Here is a 21880-nt window from a genome sequence, read left to right as displayed (position 1 = left end):
GCGTCTCGGGGGGGGAGGGCGACGCTGATGGAATGTGACAGGACGTCGCGTACGCCGGGACGCGCCGACAGCTGCTCGTTAAGCTAACTTTGTTGGCGCGCGGCGGCAGATAACGAAGAAACATCCTGTAGGACGTTTCGTCTCAGTGCTGTCCAAAAAAACGGAGCAGATGAAAGCTTTTCGAAACCCAATGTCGTCCACCACAAAGCTGAATGGTCAAACGTTAAAGGTCCAGTGCGTCACATTTAGGAGGACGTTGTCGGCAGAAACTGAATATGTTTGAAGCCATTTTATACACTTTAGACGAGGATCTTGCTTTTAAGGAAGCTGCCGTCGCGCGTCGATGTATTTCTACGGCTGCCCGAATGGACAAACTAGGGAAACGCTCGAGTGTTGCGTTTCGAAGCGGAAGCTTGCGTCGGCAAATGAGGTGAAAATCGGCGACGACAAACATGCTTTCTGGTACGTGAAGGCCACCGTACTTCCTTGACGTGCAAATTGCAAGAGAAGAGGGTTGGTGGGCGGACCTAACTGCTCAGCAAACTGGGGGGCGGGGCTAGAAGTCCAATCACTTGTCCCACACATGATTTTTAAGACAGACGAGTCCTCTGTTGGTTGCACTGTGCAAGTTCCACCACTAGATGTCACCGATTCCTACACACTGGACCTTTAAGAGTTCTTCAGCGCATTTTTTTTTTTTTAAATCCCACACCTCCGTAGCCGTCACAGAGCCTAGAGTTCGTCGCGAGGAGCTCGCCGCCGCCGCCGCCATTTCGGATGGCGCGCGACGTGGTCGACGGCCTCCAGCACGAGGCGCATGAACTCGGCCACGTCGAAGGAGTAGTTGGTGAACTTGGGATGCTCGTTGAGGGTGGGGTGGTGACCCTGAAGAGGGGAGAGAGAGAGTGAATAGAAGCATAGAAATACAGTGTGTGTGTGTGTGTGTTGTCAGGCTGTCGTCTCAGGTGACAACAAGTGAGAAAACAAGGCCGTACGTTTGTTCTGCCTCGTGCGTAATTGCAAATAATTAAACATGTGCCTGCTGATGCATGTGTGTGTATACGCGCTTCATGCCGAGGGAGCTGTTTGTCAGCGGCGGGAGATTCCCCCTCTTACCTTATCCTGCGGGACCACTTTGTCCCTTTTCTGCCAAGTCACGTATCGAACGCCCCGCAGCCGAGCCAAATCCTGATAGCAGCTCTCGTCCTGACAATTATACCTGAGAAGGACAGAGATACGGGCACTTTATCTCTTTTTCTCTCCTCGGTCTGCCTCACTTCTTTTTTTTTTTTACTCTTTCTAATCCTAAATGCTAAAGTGTTTTCATACTTCTTAAAACACCATGGTCGTGTGGACGTACGTGCAGGGCATAGTTTACGTGATTTTAAAAGTGCTGGCCACGTTTTTAACGCGTTAACGGCGGTGAAACAGCACGTCCTCAATGATTCAGCATCTGAGCCCAAAGCATCCAGTTGCTAACGCTAACGTCCAGTGGCTAACTAACGTAAACATTGATGTTAGCTGATTTAATGTAGCTAACTAGGGCTGCAGCTGTCAAATATTTTTTGTAATCGAGTATACTACTGATTAAAAATAAATAATAATAATAATATAATAATATATAATATATATTATATATATAATATATAATATAATATAATAATATAAAATAATAATAAATATGTGTTTTTTTGCGTCGTCGATTAATCAAAAAATAATTGGTCGAATACTCGGATTACAAAAATAGCTGCTGCCCTAGACGCGTTTTCACAACAACTGACCGGAAGGAGATGCGCGTGACGTCATGTTTGCGTGCCGCGGGCAATGGGGTCCAGGCACCCTTTACCAGTTAGCTCCGTTAGCTCCTTTAGCGCCGTTAACGCGCCTACAATCAAACTGTAAAAGAATAACCAGCGTACCTGTGTACTGCGTATGGGTGCCTCTGTTTTTAAAGGTTAGCGTTAATTTAGAGACTCATTTTAACAATCCGCGCGCGTCTTTTTCTGGTCAGACGTCATGGAAAACGTTGACCCAGCACTACTTTTGATACTTAAGCGCAGTAAATGTCAGTCTCTAAAGTCACACAGTTTTACGTGCCGCAGCACCGTTTACCAGTTAGCTCTGTTAGCTCCGTTAGCACCGTTAATGGAAACGCTCAGGCGTCATGTGTTAATGTGCGTAAATGTTGGCGCTGTTAGTGCTAGTTTTCATACTTCTTAAATCGCCATGGTAGTGTGGACGTGCAGGTGTGTCCAGGGTATAATTTATGTGTTTTTAAATAAAAATGCATTAGCATGGATGAAGCCTCAGCTGCTCCTCTCAGGTGTGATGTCGGTCGAGTTGAAAAAGGCTTTATTTCACAGTCCTACTCCGAGAAAAACGTGGGCGTATTTTTGGGGCACAGAACGCTGCCAAAAACCACCGCTCTTTCTACTCCACTCTTTGTCTTTTCCCCCCCTCCGTTTCTCACACACTCAGACAGGGAAGACAGGAAGTGTCACTCACAGCTCAAAGATGACAGCCCAGTCAGGGAGGAAGAGGAGGTGCGTGAGGCCGGCCCCGTGCATCCCTATAAAGATGTCAGAGTTGTGGGTGATCCTCAGCTGCTCCAGGAAGGGAACGTCCCTGAGAGACAGACACGCATCAATCATCGTCGTTGTCAGCAGCGTTGTCGTGTTACATAATTGAAAACACTTAAAAAGGTACAGTGTGTTAGAATTTGTGACATCGAGACTGCAGAGGGATGAATCATCTGTTGACCCCCTCCCAACTAAGGGGCGCCTTAGCTTACCATAAAGGGCATAAACACAAATAACTGACATTTCCTGCTTCTACTTTGCTGGTTAGCAAGCGTCGGCTTATAAATTAAAAACACACGCTCTGGTCGGTTTGTCAAGCTGGAGTGTTGTAGGATCATGGCGGCACAAAATGGCAGCTTTGTTAAACCACTCGGGGAACTACGGTGGCCTTAGCATATCACAAATAATGTAATAACTCGTATCTTTTGGAGCCATTTTACTTTATTTACGCCGTGAGCTTCTGCTTCAAAACACAACAAGTCAAGCTCTAGTTGGGCTTATCCAATGCAGGCGTAGTATTAAATGCCAAGAAAAGGCTTATTCTACGGCTACTAAAAGTGATTATACACTTATAGAAACATACTTATGGGCAGTAAATTCGACTTATGCCAATAAACCTTCCTCATTCTCCACACGGGGGTCCAAAATGTGATAGGAAACTGGAGAAAACCTACGTGCACATGGGGGCGAACTTTCAAACTCCATTCAAAAAGGCCCTCAACCTAATCTGGTGACCAGTGCTAGCCACTATCCCAACACGTGACCCCACATTTTACCTTTTAAGTAGCGCTGGGCACGTGTGTAACGTGTGAACGGCGGAAAAAAACGCACGTGACGTCATGTTTACGCGACGCCCGATTGTTAAAATCCGTCTCTAAAGTCACGCTTAACTTTAAAAACAGAGGCACAGGCACAGGCACGCTGGTTATTTGTCGTGCTGCTCTTTTCGTTGCACAAACGGACCGCTTCCAGTTCGACTGAAGGCGCGCTAACCGGCGCTAAAGGAGCTAACGGAGCCAACTGGTAAAACTGTGTCGTGGCACGTAACCATGACGCCGCGTCAGTCTTCGTGGAAAAGCGTCGTGCATTGACGTGCGTCGGTGTTGTTAGCGGTGGCGCTAACGTGCCCAGCACTACTTTTATCACTGAGACAACACTGACTCTATCTCATAACAGTGATAATGTGGCTAACGCTCTGTAACTCACTTGTATTTGTAGTCCACTACATTGACCTCCAGTAAAGGCATCGTCTTCAGGGCATTTACCAGCTGTAACAACAACAACAACAGAGAGAGATAGGGAGGAGGAGGGCGTTGTTGTCTGATCAATGAGAGGCCAAACGAATACGAGCAGCGACCAAATAAATCACAGGCGTTTTTACACACACACACACTGTTTATAGAGAAATAAGATTTTAAAGAGGCACTTAACAGCGGCAGGCAGTAAATCAATGCGGGAGGGGAGGGTTGTATAAAGTGAGAGGACGGAGAACGAGGCTAAGGAGGAGGACAGGTGGGATAGAGCGAGACGGAGGGAGGGGAACAAAGTGCACGAAAGGAAGGAAGAGACGAGAAGAAAAGGTGGAACCGGACTCACCTCCGCTTGGTTTAATATCCGTCTGTATTCTGTGCTGCGAGCCAGCAGGGTGACACGAACACGCCCCGCCTGGAAAAAGAAAGCAACGCACTCGATAATCAATCAAACCAAGGACAGAAAAGACAGGCGGGCCTGAGAAAACATGACGCTCGTTCAGGATAATCTCTAAGCCGCCTTCTTCTTCTTCTTCTTCTTCTTCTTCTTCTTTTTTTTAAACTCTTCTCCTCTAAAGAGCTGCGAGGAGCAGATAAAATCACCGTTAATCAGTAATTTCTTAAGTGGAAAAACACGGGGTTTACTTCTGTAAAAGTGCAGAGAAGTTTCTCTCTCTCGCCTTCTGTGTCTCACTGCTGCCATCTTGTGTTCTGAAAGATGTATTTTCACTCTGTCTTACATGAGATTAACCGGAAAGGATCACATCTCGACACTCATTAATCAAACTAATGGCATTTATTGTACCTAAATAAATCATCTGGCACATATATACGCTCATTGGCCACTTTATTAGGAACAGAGGGCACCGTTTAAAGTGGCAAACTGTGTTGCTGTGACCTTTCTGTTTCAAACTTTGAGGTGTTCAGAGTTGGTCTTCTCTATACTTTGAATGTAATGAACTACCGCTCTCTATGGTCTCTACTCGTTAAAATCCAAAAAGTGGTTGTGAGTGAAAATCCCAGAAGATCATCATTTTTTGCCAGAGTTAGCCGGAGGCGAGCGTACGCGCTGGAGTTAAGCTGAAGACGTTTCACGTCTCGTCCGAGAAGCTCCTTCAGTTCTTCTCGTGCTTCCTGGACGAGAGGTGAAACGTCGTCATCTTCGCTCGTCTTCACGAAGAGCAGATCAGCAGTTTCTCCCCTTTGTCATATCTGGACATTGCGTTCATTCATTAAAGGGTTTTATATATTTAGAAACAGAGAACCCACAGCTCACTGGATATTTTATTTTTTTGGACCATTCTTGTCCGAATCTAAAGGTGGTTGAGCGTGAAAATCCCAGTAGATCAAGATCTTCTGGAGTTCGCTGGAGGCAACTGAAGACGCCGTCCATGAAACTGTCCATTAAAGGGATTTTCTATTTTGAACTTTATGTTTTTACGCCTCTTTTTGCTCCGTCTCTTACTTTACTTTCTTTTTGATTGGTTTAGATTTACTTCCAGCTCTGTTTTCCCTGCTCTTGGGATCGTCTACCGCGCGACGTGGTGCGTTTCACACGTCGGTTTTCCCGTTCCCCCGATGCTCCCAAGTGTTTCTTTCTTGATTTTTTGCATTTTATTAAGTCGCTTGTAAATTAAAGGTGCCATATGTAAGAATGTGGCCAAAAACGGTTACTACATGTACTACATACACTTTAAGGTTTCGTTTTCTCGCGTAACTGGCAACCCGTGGTTGCTCGGCAGCTGAGACTCTACCGACTGCAATGATTGGTAGACGACGGTGGGTGGCGCCACATGACGCCAAAACATGATTTCAAAACATAAACATGATTTGCAGTCTGCAAAATATTTTTTTGAATGCAAAATATTTTGTCTGTACTGTTGTTGTTGGTGAGTTCAGTTTGTTATATGAACATTATTCCTGAGTCTCTGTGACATATTAGGAGGATTTTATGGTCCAGTTGCTTTAGATTTATTACATAATGCACCTTTAAAAGTCAACTCTGTTTTGAGCTCTGCATTTGTCCCCCATTTGTCCTTTCACCGCAACCGGTCTAGGCAGATGGCCGCACATCTTTGAGTCTGGCATAGATTTGCTCATTGTGTGAATTGTTGGGTTTGTATAGTTACTTGAGATAATATATGTTATGATTTGGCACTATACAAATTGCAAACTGAATTGAATTGAATTTGGGGTCCTCAACAAACCATCCCCGAACGCCTAAATGCTGAAATCACTGGTGGTGAGTGTTTGCATGCAGACCACGTCATTTCCCCCTTCTTCTTCTACTTCTTCTTCTTCTTCTTCTATTTAAACATGATTTAAAAAGTTGCCATTAAAGACGACGAGCAGCAGGAGCAGGAGGAGGAGGAGAACAGTCGAGCCGGATGAATGGAACACAATAGAAGAAAGAGAGACAGCATGAGACGCGTCATTAATCTCGGGATGAAAGGAGGATCGGGGAACAGGGTTCACGGCCGAGAAGACCTCGCTCATTCAGCCGCCGCTCTGCTATCACCAGCAGCCCCTCGCGTCTCGCCCCCCCAAAAAAAAAAGGCCTCTTAGCATAAATCCAGTCAACGCCATGAATTCCCAATGAGCTCCTCCACGGGCAGAGTGAAGATGTCGAGAGTTTAGTTTACAGGGTCGTAACAGGTACAGCCGAATACGACAAACATCGGAGAGTTTTATACACTACCGTTCAAAAGTTTGCAGTCACTTAGAAACATCCTTATTTTTGAAGGAAAAGCACTTTTTTTTCAATGAATATAACATTAAATGAATCAGAAATACACTCTATACATTGTTAATGTGGTAAACGACTATTCTAGCTTCAAAGGAAACCACTATTCCTGCTGCAAACGTCTGGTTTTTAATGTACATAGGTGTATAGAGGCCAATCTCCAGTGTTCTAATGCTACATTGTGTTTGGTAATCGTGTTAGAAGGCTATTGGATGATTAGAAAACCCTTGAAAACCCTTGTGCAATGATGTTAGCACAGCTGAAAACAGTTTTGCTGCTTTTTTGACCAAAGCAAAATCATTATTTCCAATCTTGTCAATGTCTTGACTATATTTTCGATTCATTTTGCAACTCTTTTGATGAATAAAAGGGTGACTTTTAATGGAAAACACCAATAAAAGTGTATAAGTGACCCCAAACGTTTGAACGTTAGTCGTCCAGAAGCGAGAAACTGGTCATGTAAGAGCTCTTGATGTTGGTTTCTTCAGTTCCTTATCAGTTTGTCTCTCGCCTCAGAGCAGCCCAATTAAGTCCAGTGACTTTTAAGAATAAGAATAAGAATCTACACGGATATATACACTTGAAATTGGTTATGGGGCTCTGGGGGCAGCAGAAGTTACGCGGCTACGCGGTGGTTTGTATTTCACCGAATGTAGACTATAACTATAAACCCAGGGCTTGGTGATTTGGGACACCAACAGCTCTGACTTGGCTCTTTTTCTGCCTTTAAATAAATAAGACCGCGTCCCACCTCCTTGAACAGAACACGAGCGTCCTTATTGCTGCGTAAATACCGATCTGCCTCGGAGGCTTTTTTTTCCCCCCGATTGTTTATCGCTTCGTAGTCTGTGGCGACAGAGTTAATAAAAGAGGCTAAAATGTTGGTCGCCGCACGTTCGCCGAGGCCCCCACAATACACGGTAAATCTAAAAAAGGAGTGCATTCAATGCTTTTAAATGCGTTGTTATTTGGAAAATACAAACACTGTTGCGTCACATTGCTCCAATGTAGCGTGACAGTGTTAAAGTGACCGTAAAAGAGGCAATTTAACTCTTTATATTTAACTTTTAGTGATATGTTAACACTGAATTAGTTAAATTTAACTAAATATCTTGTGTATTAGATTAGGGGATTAGAGTCCAGTCACCATGGAATACACCGTTTCTGCTTCAGAGACAGGAAGTTGCGCCCATAATTCAATAATTTCCACAAAAAAAATCAAGTTTTATCTGTCGTTATAAGACTTGGGAGTGACCTAAACAGAATAAATGGAGGTTGCTTAATATTTCCAAGCCTTTTAGTTATGATTTATAACATTACATGTGATTTATTGTCATTTATCTCTTGGAAATATCGAGTTAATTTAAAACAACATCAAGTAACAGCGCGAGTATAAAAACTCGGTGATGAGAAAGGAAATCAAAGTTGCCCAAACGTAAACATTGTTTTCTTAAACTTGAAAGTGTGCGTTTATTCGGTGCAGTATAATAATTCTCTGAATGGAGCTCAACCTGCAGAGATGCATTGTGGGTAGTTTGTAGCATTAATATTGCACGAGGAAACCTGGTGTTTCTATAGACTCAAGAGGACACGTCGCGTCATCAGATAAGTTTCCACTTTTTCTTCGAGCAAACTTGTGCCGTGTGTTGTGTTGTGCGTTGTTATAAATATTGCACATTTGTAATGATAATGGCCCAAACACAGCAGCGTGTGTCCCTGAAGGCATCACTGCGCCCCTGTAGACGACGCAGCGAGTCTCAGCGTGCACAGATAGCACTGAATGTTAGTAGGTTCCTTTGCCTCATTGAAATTGCTTTAAAAAGGCACAAAAAGACTGAAATAAACTTATAAAGTATAATATTTAATTTAAGAGCGAAGCGTCACTGCCGGTGTCCAGGTTAGGTCACCGTTTTACGATGTGTGATAAATGTACGCTATCGTTCAAAAGTTTGGGCTCACCGATACAATTTTTGTCGTGTTTTCCATTTCCATTGTCGAGTGTAAGCAGACCGAACAAAGACAGAAGTAGGAATCATTAAAACGTGTCTTCTGGCTGCATTAACAGCTGTTTATGCTCTTAAAATGACAGGGTATCAAATTAGCTTTGACAGCGGTGAGCGCGCACAAAAAAAACCAAGTTAACTAGTGCACCAACCACTGTGTCGGTGAACATAATGTGTTGATGAGGGAAGAGAGTGTAGAGCCATTTAAGGACCAGCACGCACCATCAAACTGGAGGAAGCTAAATAGAACTCAGAGCCAATTTTGTGGATTTGATCGTTTGCACCTCGGGTTTTTTCCCCCCCCGACTGTGACCTGTGTCGCGACGGCTGCTGACAGATGTGAGATGTTTGCTGTCACACTGAGACACATGATGCTTTTCCTCGTGTTATCTTTGTGCAGTTGCTGAAGGAGATGACTGAGCAAACTTCTCATCGCATAGTTATTGGATTTTAGTGTGCTGCTGAATCGATTAATCTTAATTTGGTTTGTGGACCAAACGAAGACATTCGAGAACATCGTCATTTCCAGGTTTGACAAACACTGATCAACGTTTTTTAACATTTTCTGACATTTTACGGACCAAACGAGCTGCAATTGTACCAGCAGCTGCTACAATGACGGTTTCTGTTCTAGTGGTTAAAATGCTGTTTAATGTTAGAGCAGCGTGAGTAGAGCTCAGCACGTTAAAATCAGACTAATCTGTCCCCGTCTGACTCGATAAAAACATAATTTTGTACTTGTGACGTCAGCATATATTTGAATCCAGGAATAAAAGAAGATTTCTGATTGTTTCAGCTTCTTAAATGTGAATATTTTCGTGTTTCTGTCATTTTTCAGCTTCTTACATGTGAATATTTTCGTGTTTCTGTCATTTTTCAGCTTCTTAAATGTGAATATTTTCGTGTTTTTGTCATTTTTCAGCTTCTTAAATGTGAATAATTTTGTGTTTCTGTCATTTTTCAGCTTCTTAAATGTGAATATTTTCGTGTTTTTGTCATTTTTCAGCTTCTTAAATGTGAATATTTTCATGTTTCTGTCATATTTCAGCTTCTTAAATGTGAATATATTCGTGTTTCTGTCATTTTTTAGCTTCTTAAATGTGAATATTTTCGTGTTTCTGTCATTTTTCAGATTCTTAAATGTGAATATTTTCGTGTTTCTGTCTTTTTTCAGCTTCTTAAATGTGAATATTTTCATGTTTCTGTCATTTTTCAGCTTCTTAAATGTGAATATTTTCGTGTTTCTGTCCTTTTCAGCTTCTTAAATGTGAATATTTTCATGTTTCTGTCATTTTTCAGCTTCTTAAATATGAATATTTTCTTGTAGAAATAGTTTAATCATTGAAACTGAATCATTTTGGTTTGTGGTTGTCGTTTTTTAACAAATTTCTGACATTTTATGGACCAAACGATTGATGGATTAATCCTTTACGAAACTAAACGTTAAGTTGCGACTCTGAACTGAATTAATACCAACAGTTCCTGACATTCATTAGTGTAAGATAACGGATGTTATTCTTACCTTTGGCGCGTGTTGTTGGACGTTCAGCCGATGCAGGACGTGCTGAGAAAACGCTCTGAACATGCCGTCACTGGAGCAGTCAGGGATCTGCCCACACAAAGGGTCACATTTGCCATAATTCCATTCAATCCCAAAAATATTTGTATTAAAATTATTATGATTATGTGGTATTACGGGCTACATCGGCATGAAAAAAATCTAAACAATATCTCTATTTTCTTGCAGGTTTGGAATGAATTGAGGGTAAATTGAATGTGGTCACACTTGTGCTGAAAAATACATAATACATGTGTGTGTGTGTGACAATTGTAAACATGTTTCCTAATCTCCCTGGAATGAATATGATATGAGCCTATGCATTACTCATGTGAGAGAATCTGCAGCATGAATATAAACATGACAATCACAAGCGTCGTCCGCGTCGAGGCCGACCTATATCAATATTTCACACATGAAGTTCAGCGGCGGCGGCGGGAAAATGTTTACATGTTGCATCGTCTTTTACAGTAATCTCCTTGGAATTATCATTTAAATGACACGGTGGGGGAGGGGGGGGGCTTTTTGAATGAGTCGCATAAACATTTGATATGAAGTGTGCGGGGTTTATTACGACGAGGCGAACGTTTCTGACACAATCGCGGTGACGTTTGTCTGGGTGGATTTTAATTGGCTACAAAAGCGAAAACACACACAACAACAAAACATTTGTGAGATGGGGGGGGGGTGGGGTTGGGGGGGGGGGGGGGTGGACTCACGAGAGGCGTGTTGTAGAAGAGGCCGTATCTCATTCTCGGGAGGAGGGAGAAGAAGGCGTCCTTGAAACACACCTGCAAGAGAAGCGAGAGCAGACACATGACAGACAATGACGCTCCACGTTTACGGTTAAAAATCACGCTCGCTTTAGTGTGGACCAAAGGGTTCGTCAAGTGTTTGTACTGCACGCTTAGAAATGAGGGTTCCAAAAGGGTTCTTCGACAAGGGCTGAGGTTCTACCTGGAACCATTTGCTTCTGAAAAAGGGTTTTTCAAGGGTTCTTGGTAACACTTGGTAATGGTTCCAATAAGAGCCATTTTTGATCCAGAGAACCCTTTAAAACCCCTTTCCTGAATAAAGGGCTTAAAAAAGGGTTCCAGGAGCCAAAAAGGGTTCTCCTATGAGGACAAGCCAAAGAACCTTATATGGTTCTACTTAGCACTTTTACTTCTAAGAGTGTAGAGCAGCAACTAACAATTATTGGAGGATAAAGCGGTAGATAATGGATGGATGGATAGATGGATTAATCCGTCAATTATTTTCGCAATTAATCGATGAATCGTTTGGTCCATAAAATGTCAGAAAATGCAAAAAAAAATTGACCATGTTCTAAAAATATTCACATTTAAGAAGCTAAAACAATCAGAAATTGTGTTTAAATCATGAAAAAAGCTTCAAACCGATGAATCGATTAGCAAAATAGTCGATTAATAATCAATTAATCGATTAATTGTTTCAGCTCTAGTTTGTACAGAATTTGAAAATGGAAAAACGTTGGCGTCAAACCACGTCCTTTGACAGTTTGACGATAGCCCCAGTCTCTGCTCTCTGTCGCCCCCTGTCTATATATCAGTGGTACTGCAGCCTCACAGCAGCTCAGTCTGCTCTTTCTGTTCCTGTACGACTGAGGGTACAATTTTGTGTGGAGTTTGCATGTTTCTCTCTCTCGAAGGTTCTCTGGTTTCCTTCCTCGATTCCAAAAAAACATGCAGAGGGTCAGATCTGGACACTTTTTTTTAAATTGACGGGGTGTGAATGCGAGAGTTGTGTTTGTCCTGATGTGAAGGACCGGTGTCAGCCGAGGTTACTTCCGGCTCTCCGTGACCCTCGTGTTGAGGACAAAGCGGTGGACAATGAATGAATTTACGAAGAGACAACATTAAAAAACACCTACTCTCTTCGAGTCGTAGGTCTTCAGGTGGATGACGTCATACTCTGTGAAGGCCTCCCATGTTTCACGGAACAAATCTCCATAATCGTAAAAACTCTGGCAAAAAAGGGGGGAAATAAAAGAAGACAAACGCCGTTTCAAAACGAACGCTAACGACGAAACGGAGATGGAAAACAATAAAAGCAGTAAAAAATTAAAACTCAAGCTGCAGCCTGAGGCGGAGCTGGGAGTCTGTTCTCGGTTGTATTTTTTGTGTTTTGCACACGCTCACTTCACAGAGCATTGAGAGGCTGTTTTGGTTTGCAGCGTCGAGGCTGCGATGAAAGGTCACTGCTTTCTTTCTCTCTTCCTGTCAAGTTTTATCTCCCTCTCTCCCTCTCCTCTTTTTTTTCTCCGTTTCCTTCTTCCTCTTTACCTCTGCGCTCGCGGCAGGAGGGAACAATAGGCCGGATGAGGCCGTCCATAAATCATTCTGAGGGGGGGTTTTTTCTCCCTCCCGATGTCTTCGTCATGACAATCATACCGCTGACTTGTTCAACAACAACAACTGTGAGAATAGTCAAATAAAGTTTTTATCAGCCGTTCCCAAACTTAAAGAGTGCAGGGGCCTGCTTTGAAATGTGAAAATCCTCTGAGGTCCACACACGAGACTAGAATCAATAATTCCCATATAAATATATATATATTATTGTTTGTATGTGAATATGGAGATACAAAAAACAATCAGTCCACTTCACTGAACCTGTAAAATGTAAAATGACACGTTTCCATGACGACTGACCGTGACCGTTGACGTGACTCCCCGATTGTTAAAATGAGTCTCTAAAGTAACGCTAAACTTTAAAAACAGAGGCGCACATACGCAGCACACAGGTACGCTGGTTATTTGTTAGCGCTGCTCTTTTCCTTCCTAATAAACAGACGGCTCCAGTTCGACTGTAGGCTAACGCTAACGGCGCTAAAAGGAGCTAACGCAGCTAACGGAGCTAACTGGTAAACGGTGCCTGGACTCTGGTGTCACAGTCAGTTGTCATGGAAACGTGTTATGCGTTAACACGCGTTAACTTATTGCACAACGCTATATATATATACCTAATAATAACCTAACTTAAAGTTATATATAAGTATACATAGTACATATTTTACCACAATTTAAAAACTTTAAAAAAATTTAATTTAATGACCTTTTCACGGTCCACCTGCAATACCGTCACGGCCCACTAGAGAGCTGCGGCCCACGTTTTTCGGAATCGCTGGTATATATATAGTAAGATTCCAGGTGTAGACCAAATAATAATCAGACAATTTTGGCCTTTTTATGAAATAATCAACATCAGCTGATTATGATTCATATTCTCTATTTATGTAAATGCGAGTTTAAACGTGTTAAGAGTAGCCCTTTATGGTATATTTTAGCTCTGCTCTGCTTAATCTGTTGTTTAATTGATTGGTTGGCTACAAAAATATGAAATAAATATATGGGTTAAATATATATATGTATATATATATATACATATATATATATATATATAAAATACAACAATTCCAACACCATCTCACCTGTCACCAGTGTTGCATTTGTTATAATGATACATTTTAAAAGATATATCTTGTGTTTTAATCCAAGAACAGATTTGAAACTCCAGCCTGATTTATTCTATTTATTTAGTAAATATGACTCGTAGCTAAGAAGAGGCGATCGGCATTTCACTGCATGGAAAAAAAACCCTGATTTACCATTTACTTTGACAGATAAATAACGCCGTGACACCAACATCTGAAACGTTTATCTTCATTTGCCGCCGACTGCGAGCAAAACATAAAAATGCAAACTGGTAACGTCGTTTAATGAAAGTGCTGTCATCCGCGGGTATAATAGCCGACAAAGTGTTCCCCACATGACAACCTACCGTGTCCCACATGACGATGTTGACGTCTGTGCTGAAGGAGTTGTTAACGTGCTGGGAGATGTAGAGGTTGACAAAGTCGCAGAAGTGGTGGTACATGTTTACCCCTGTCAGCGAAGGGCAAAAAAACACAGTTATTATGCTGTCAGTGTGTCATACGTGTAAATGCACATTAATGGAACTGTCACGGGTCTGTTTTTATAAAGAATTATCAACTGTAATCAAGCTTTCAGTGTATTTAAATAGACGGTCGAGGCAGAAAACTGTTGCCGGTACACGTTGGATCTCTCTCGGTGACTCACCTGCGTCCAGTTTCATGAACACGGTCGGCTTCTCAATGATGATTTCGCAGTGTCCGTCCTGTGTGGGATCAAAGTCCAGCTCCGTGTACGTTTGAAGCTCAGCATACCTACAAAAACAACAATAAGTGTCAAAATAAAACATAAGTGGAAATAAAACAAAACACATGAATAATTAAACTAAATTACAGGTCTAAGGTCCTTCAACTGGAGGTAGACAAAACATTGGTGATCAGTCATCAGTATTTAAAACATTCCAGGTTAAAATCTTTTTTTGTTTTAATTAAAATGAACTAAATTAAAAAATTAAAAAATTAAAAATCTTGTTGTCAGTGTTGCTTCAGAAATTGAATAGTGAATACTGAAATCCAAGCTAATATTGGTTTTATTTGTTTGCCCAGATGTGAATTAGCATTAAGCTTACTCTGGTGCAATTAATAAATGAATTCATTATATTGTTATTATATAATTATCGGTAATTTAACAACGGGCAAATATCTTCTTTTTAAATGCCATGTTCAACTGAACGTAGGCGGAAACGATTTTATTGGGGAGAGCGGGATTCGAACTCGCTTTCACCGGTCAGTCACAGGGAGAAGTAATTATGGGTAATTTAACTTTAAAAAAAATAAAAAAATATATATATATATATATATATATATATTTAAATTTTATGTTATATGAAGTAGTTTTTAAACACACGTAGTAAATTCAGCTGAACTTTAAGCGGAGACGATTTTATTGGGGAGAGCTGGATTCGAACTCGCGTTTGCCTGTCAATCACAGGGAGAAATCCGGTTTAAATAAATGTATATGGTACACATAATTAGCGGTAATTTAATGAGCATTTTTTTTTTCTTTTTAAATATAATGCTATATGAAGTCGTTTTTAAAAACGCAGTAGTAAATTCAGCTGAACTTTAAGCGGAGACGACTTTATTGACGAGAGCGGGATTCGAACTCGCGTTCAACTGTCAGTCACAGGGAGAAGTCCGGTTTAAATTAAACTATATGGTACACGTAATTATCGGTCATTTAACGTGCGAATTGTTTTCTTTTTAAATATAATGCTATATGTCGTAGTTTTTAAAACACGTGGAGTAAATTCAGCTTAACTTTAAACGGAGACGACTTTATTGACGAGAGCAGGATTCGAACTCGCGTCTGTCAGTCACAGTCCGGTTTAGCTTTCGCGGCTAGCCTCGTGTGCAGCGTCAGCGCGAAGCCACATTTTCACTAACAAACGTCAAACAGACTCGAGTTTAATGCTCGAAAACACTTCTTTTTCCCTCTGTAAAATAACACACACGTCGGGTTTCAGCGGAGAGACGAAGGCGGAAGCGGCGCCTCGCAGTGAAATCCCCCGGTTGCGATGACACGCACAGCCCCGTGCAGCTGCTACTACTGCACCGTGTTTGTGGAGAGGAGAGAGCGGAACCTGAACGCAACGTATCCCGGTTTAAACTCCTCCAACTTTTTGGAGAAACATGATGTACGTAACTATGTTTTTTTCCCCACTAACTAAACTTAACTAAAAAAAAAAATTTCGAGCTAGCCAGGAGTCGAACCTAGAATCTTCTGATCCGTAGTCAGACGCGTTATCCATTGCGCCACTAGCCCGATGGAAACCTGTACTAGTCCTTGTCGATTACATAGTAATGAGACAAATATTTAAATTTTTACAGGTAATACAAGTGAATACAGTCGATAACAGACAGTTATTTACCAAAAAAATATATAAACGTAGTAAATGGCCTTTAATGCAGAAAGTTTTATTCTTCTACGTAAGAGTATTAAAGCCACATGAAAGAATTCAGAATTATGACTTTGATCTCAGAATTAAAACTCCCGAAAAGTCAGAATTATGACTTTGATCTCAGAATTAAAACTCCCGAAAAGTCAGAATTATGACTTTGATCTCAGAATTAAAACTGCCGGAAAAGTAAGAATTATGACTTTGATCTCAGAATTAAAACTGCCGGAAAAGTAAGAATTATGACTTTGATCTCAGAATTAAAACTCCCGAAAGAAGTCAGAATTATGACTTTGATCTAAAAAAAAAGTCAGAATTATGACTTTGATCTCGGAATTAAAACTGCCGAAAAAGTCAGAATTATGACTTTGATCTCAGAATTATTTGAGATTAAAGAGTATGAAAACTGCCGAAAAAAGTCAGAATTATGACTTTGATCTCAGAATTATTTAAGATTAAAGAGAATAAAAACTCCAGAAAAAAGTCAGAATTATGACTTTGATCTCAGAATTAAAACTCCCGAAAAAAAGGCAGAATTACGAGTGATCTCAGAATTATTTGAGATTAAAGAGAATAAAAACTCCCGAAAAAGTCAGAATTATGACTTTGATCTCAGAATTAAAACTCCCGAAAAAAGTCAGAATTATGACTTTGATCTCAGAATTAACATTTTGTGGCCCTAATACCCTTCCGTAATTTTCAGTGCCAAAACATAGTGTCACTGTTCTGGCTCCACACTAAATGAGCAGGATATACATTGAATACTATCACACACACACAGGCAATTTCAGTGCTTAACAACAAACAAACGATTCATCACAGTTTCTATTCACAATACCAATGCTATTTTTAACCATGTGATCATATGAAAAACATGCGTTTCCTGCCTCACCAGGACTGCAGGGGGCTCTTGTGCTCTCCCTGTGCGGCAAGCGCTCGCTTGTTGAGTCTGCAGTGGCCTCCGATCTCACCCGGCTGGAAGAAGTCCTCCTTGTATCTGCAGGAGGAGAAAAATAAGAATAATAAAGGAAACGGTTAAACCCGTTAACGGTTAACTGGACGGTTAACTTTGATGATTTGTACCGACCTCTCATGACTCCTGCGTGGCTTTCGTAAGTCCAGGTAAAGGTTCGTGGCCTTGCAGAACCTGGCGTGGCTGCTGCATTTTAATGTAGACTGACCCTGGAACGTAATTAAAAGATAAGACATGACATGATGTTGAAGATTTAACATTTAAACAGTGAACGTGTTATTTAAAAACAAGAGATTTGCAGCTACGGGTCAGAAATGTCCAATGTTAGCCAACTTAAAAAGCCTCAAAACCCCTCTCAAAAGTGTCTCAAAGAGAGAAAAATGAGTGTCTGCAGAGATGTGTTAAAATAAACACAGCTGAAAGTAAAGAGGGAATTAAAGGTAGGGAAGGAGCCTTAGCAAAAGTTAGCTTACACCCGAGGTCTCAAACCCACGGGCCCCCAAATCAATTTCGTGTGGCCCGCCACTTAATACCAAGTTATATTGAGATACTTTTGTTATGTTTTTGTATTAATAAATTGAATTTAACCTCATAAATGTGTTTGTATTGTGAACTATTTATCATTCCATATCAAAACAAACACTTTTATTTTGAAATGATGTGAATTCAATGTGGTTTTTTTCTCAAAAAGTTGCGACTTTTCACTTGACCTGCCCCCTACTGGCCAAACTAGACACCCAGCAGCAACTTTTTTCAACGAAAATGGTGATATTTCCCCTCACTCTCATCTTCCACTGCTTTATGCTCCACATGAGGGGTTCGCTGGTGCCAATCTCAGCTGATATAAGGGGAAATTTATTGTTTCCAAATTGCAAAATGCCCAAATCTGCATGTTTTTGGACTGTGAAAAATAAACTTCCAAAGTTGCTAGATTATGAGAGTGGGAAAAAAAACTCAGGCCTATTGTCTGCGGCCTCCTGTTGAACGGCCGCTGCGTCTCTTTGCTACCTGTTGTTGTTTCTTCCTGTCGACACAGTCGGAGTTCCTGTGGGAACTAAGGAAATGAGCAGACTCACTGGCTCGCTGGCCTTGCACAGAGTCTTCAGCTCAGCGCGACGCTCCTTGACGTAGCCGAAATCCGCCTGCTCCCAGAAAACCTGCCGGGACGCCTCCAGTGACCGAGCCCTGACAAACCAGGTGGGCAGATCGGTGATGCGCGCTATGAATTAAGCAACTTATGATACTGAACTGACTGTGACGTGAGGATCAGTACCATCCAGAGTCGGCTTTGGTGCAGACTGGATAGCCGAATCGCTTCCCTGGATCGCAGTTCTTCTCGTATCCCCAACAGGCCGACGAGTCCCGCAGTGCATCCTGGGATACAAACAGTCGCTCCAGCAGTTACAACAAGATCACTTGACATGGGGTTGTCTAGCAATATACTATTATAGCACGTAATCATCAAAGGTACTACTAATCCTTTAAAGATAATATCAAAGGTCATCACAGGTCCAAGATACCACAGTTTCCATCAAGAAAAAAACTTATTAAAATTAAAGAAATGCAAACTGTGACTAGAAATGGGTTTATTTACAATACTGGCACAATAAAAAGATTGAAATTTCATTATTGTATGACTGTGAATGGGGAAAATTTTAATTTCTCCAATGTCTAGCTTAGATGTATTATTATTACGTACCACTAGAGGGAGCCTGCTTCTTTTCCATTATACAGCAGAAAGGTTGCATATTGATAATAGTAAAGTTAAATGAATAATAAAAAAAACTATTGACTAAACCAGCTTTTTGTTTTCCATTTTTGATTATAAAGACATTGTAAAAATGTAAAATTACTGTATCGGACTGATATCGGTATCAGTAGATACTCAAGATTGTGATATTAGCATCGGTATCGATGAAAATTAAAATTAGTAATCTTCTAGAACCAGAAATGATTCAGATTGAATTATTTATTTGTTTTACGGAGCAAAGAAACCAGAAAATATTCACATTTGAGAAGCCGAAAGAGCAGAAAACTTGTTTTAATAATACTTTCAATCATAGCATTTGATTGACAGCCAAGCCTCGAGGTCACCTCGGACCTCATTTGCACCGCACTGAGATGTTGACAGAGATCACATTATTATCTTACTTTAAAAGGGCAGAGCGGGTCCAGGCGACACAGCTTGGCGACCTTCTTGTTGTTGAAGAGGAAGTAGGGGACGTGCTCGGGCGGCAGCGAGATTCCGCTGTAGTCGAGCCGCGGCGCGGCGCCTGGTTTGCGGTCGTTGTCGGCGGCGGCGGTGGCGGCGGCGGCGGCGACCGCAGGGTGACAGGAAACTATGCCCAGCGCCACCAAGAGCAGCATAGTAGTGAGGATACTTCCACAGACATGTGAGACACAGCTGTCCTCGCAGCCTTCTGTCGGACGATAAGAGACTTTAGAGAGTGTGTGTGAGCCTGGAAACCACACACACACACACAGCTGAGCACAAGCATGTGTGTGTGTGTGTATTATAAGCACAACATATGTGGAAACAGTGAGTCCCTGTGGGATCTGAGGTCCACACAAGGAAACGTTCAGGAAGTCTCACTTGTTGTCTGAACAGCCTCGACTGTCGGTGTGTCAAATTATTTCCCCCGTGATTTATCGAGTACTTGATGCAACGTAAAAATACCAAAACAAACCTGGAGGTGATTTATGTGTCATATGGAGCAAAGGAACCAGGAAATAGTCACATTTACAAAGCTGAAAACTCATAGAAAAACCGTGAAATCGGTGATCAAAATAGCTGACAATTCATTTAGTAATCGATCAATTACTTGACCGAGACTGAAAACTCCTGTGTGGCTGCTAAAAATGTGATTATTAGGGCTGCAACTAACAATTATTTTCCATAATTCGTCATTCTGTCAATTATTTTACTTACAATGTTAGAAAATGTTGATAGCCATTTCCCAAAATCTCAAAATGATGTTCTCAATTATTGGCTTATTTTTAATTATTTACACTCTAGCTTTCTTGAAACACATCTTAAAACCTTGTTTCAAAAAAAAAATAAAAATAAAATAAAATTGGAAAAATTTGATTTTTGAACATGTTTACATTAGATTGGACTTTTTTTTTTCAGATCCCACACCTAAAAAATAGATTGCTAAACTAATAGTCAACAATTCAATAATTCTGATATTCAATTCATCTGTTTTAGTGGGTTTTTTTGTACAATTAAAACAAGTTATCATATTATACATATAACATATTTAAGCTTCTTAAATGTGAATATCTGTCTTGGCTACTTTGCTCCATATAACAAAATAATAATTTTTGGTTTGTGGACAAACAAAGACATTTTCAGATATCATTTGAAGGATTTAGAAACTACGATCTTGTCAATAAATCATGAAAATAATGAAAGATAATCAATAGTTGCAGCCACTTCCATTACTTCATGGTTAAAATCTGTTGGAAATTCATTAAATGTAGTGATGATTTATAGTTAGTGTGTCCTTAAGGGTTAGAGACCACATATTTAAATATAATATTTAATATTTAATATGTCACGATTGTATATATCAGTCCCCTGATGTCACAATATAACACATTAATTATAATTTTAAAGCTCCCCAGGTCACTTTGACCGTTATGTTCTAGAACCGCCCCTGCGTGTATGAAACGTCATTAGCTAGTTAGCTTCACTGGTGTCAAACTTAGCTAGCCGCGACAACCTGCTAGTTAGTTAACGAGTTAACGTTTTTTAACGACCGCAGTTACGTTAAAACTGTTAAAGCGGACAAATCACGCGTTAAAGTAATAACTCAAGAGTAACGTATTTTTTTTAATTTCATGACGTATAAAACACGTACACAAAGAAAGATAGTACGTGACGCAATTATGCTAGTGTGTTTTGATATTAAGTTGTCGGGCTAACGTTTAGCGTCAGTTCTTCATTCACAGTAAACGTGGACATATAAAAACAAAAAGGAGAAGCGGTTTAATGTTAAAACTGTTAAACTTTAACACAGAGCACAAGCTTTGGGTGATAATGTTCGTGTTAATGCGGTAAAATGAGGCTGCGGTGACAGTTTTTTTACCTGCACACTTAGACACTCTCTGGTCCGCTACTCTCTCCTCCACACTGTGGTGACTGACAACTGTGTTGTTCTGCCGGTGGTCGCCATAACACCGGAAACCTCAGACCGGCACGTAATGCGCAGTGACGTCCACCGAGTGGCGCTGTTGTACCACATTTACACGCCTTTTTTTTTTAAATTGCATTTATGTATTTATTTATGGATTTATTGTTTTATTGACCCATTTATTCATTAATTTAAATAAAGAGCATCACTAATATTTAGATTTAGTAAATAATTGCACTCCAATCTTTAGTTTCTGAATTTAATTTAAAATCTGAATTTAAATGTATTTAATTTTATATTGTTTTTTTTGTTTTAACATATATATTTGTTTCAAATTTATGTCCAAATATGGTTAACTAGTTGTGAAATTTTTTTTTAATCAAACGTGGGCAAAATTAAAATCACCATTTAAAAAAAATCACATTGATAAATACATTATTTACTATTAATACATATTTTTGTATTTATTTATGGATTAATTGTTTTATTGGCCCATTTATTAATTAATAAAAAATGTTTTATACATTTTTTTTCTTTTATTTATTTATTCATTCATTTATTTATTTAATACTTTTTTTTTTTTTTATTAATTTATTATTATGTCAAGTGTCATATTTTATATACACATCTGCTGTGACTATGCGAGTATGAAAAATATTTTTTCAAAATACTTTATTTCACAATAAAAGAGACTAAATGGCCGCTGCAGTTGGGCAAAATGAAAGGTACTATATCGGCATATCGGCAAAAATCCCAATATAGTGCATCCCTAATATCTTGATTTTTTAAAT

The 21880-nt window shown here is 40.4% G+C and overlaps 1 protein-coding gene across 1 annotated transcript; it reads right to left on the bottom strand.

Annotated features, from left to right (window-relative positions):
• Window positions 1–732: 732 nt before the first annotated feature.
• Window positions 733–21054, bottom strand: eogt (EGF domain-specific O-linked N-acetylglucosamine (GlcNAc) transferase; the record flags this gene model as incomplete). Its single annotated transcript, XM_083907976.1, has 16 exons — window positions 21045–21054; window positions 19105–19373; window positions 18227–18327; window positions 18030–18138; window positions 17068–17162; window positions 16873–16977; window positions 14231–14337; window positions 13932–14035; window positions 12025–12117; window positions 10853–10924; window positions 10098–10184; window positions 4176–4244; window positions 3786–3847; window positions 2506–2625; window positions 1117–1219; window positions 733–885 (listed from the first exon to the last, which is right to left on the bottom strand). Exons 2-16 carry the CDS (start codon window positions 19318–19320, stop codon window positions 733–735), a joined length of 1596 nt encoding a protein of 531 aa, XP_083764102.1. The 5' UTR covers window positions 19321–19373; window positions 21045–21054.
• Between the last annotated feature and the right edge of the window lie 826 nt (window positions 21055–21880).

The sequence above is a fragment of the Microchirus variegatus genome (genome assembly GCF_963457635.1).
Source record: "Microchirus variegatus genome assembly, chromosome: 21".
Classification (NCBI taxonomy): domain Eukaryota; kingdom Metazoa; phylum Chordata; class Actinopteri; order Pleuronectiformes; family Soleidae; genus Microchirus; species Microchirus variegatus.
The sequence above is the reverse complement of the archived record's forward strand: the minus strand, read 5'-3'. Positions and strand labels throughout refer to the sequence as shown.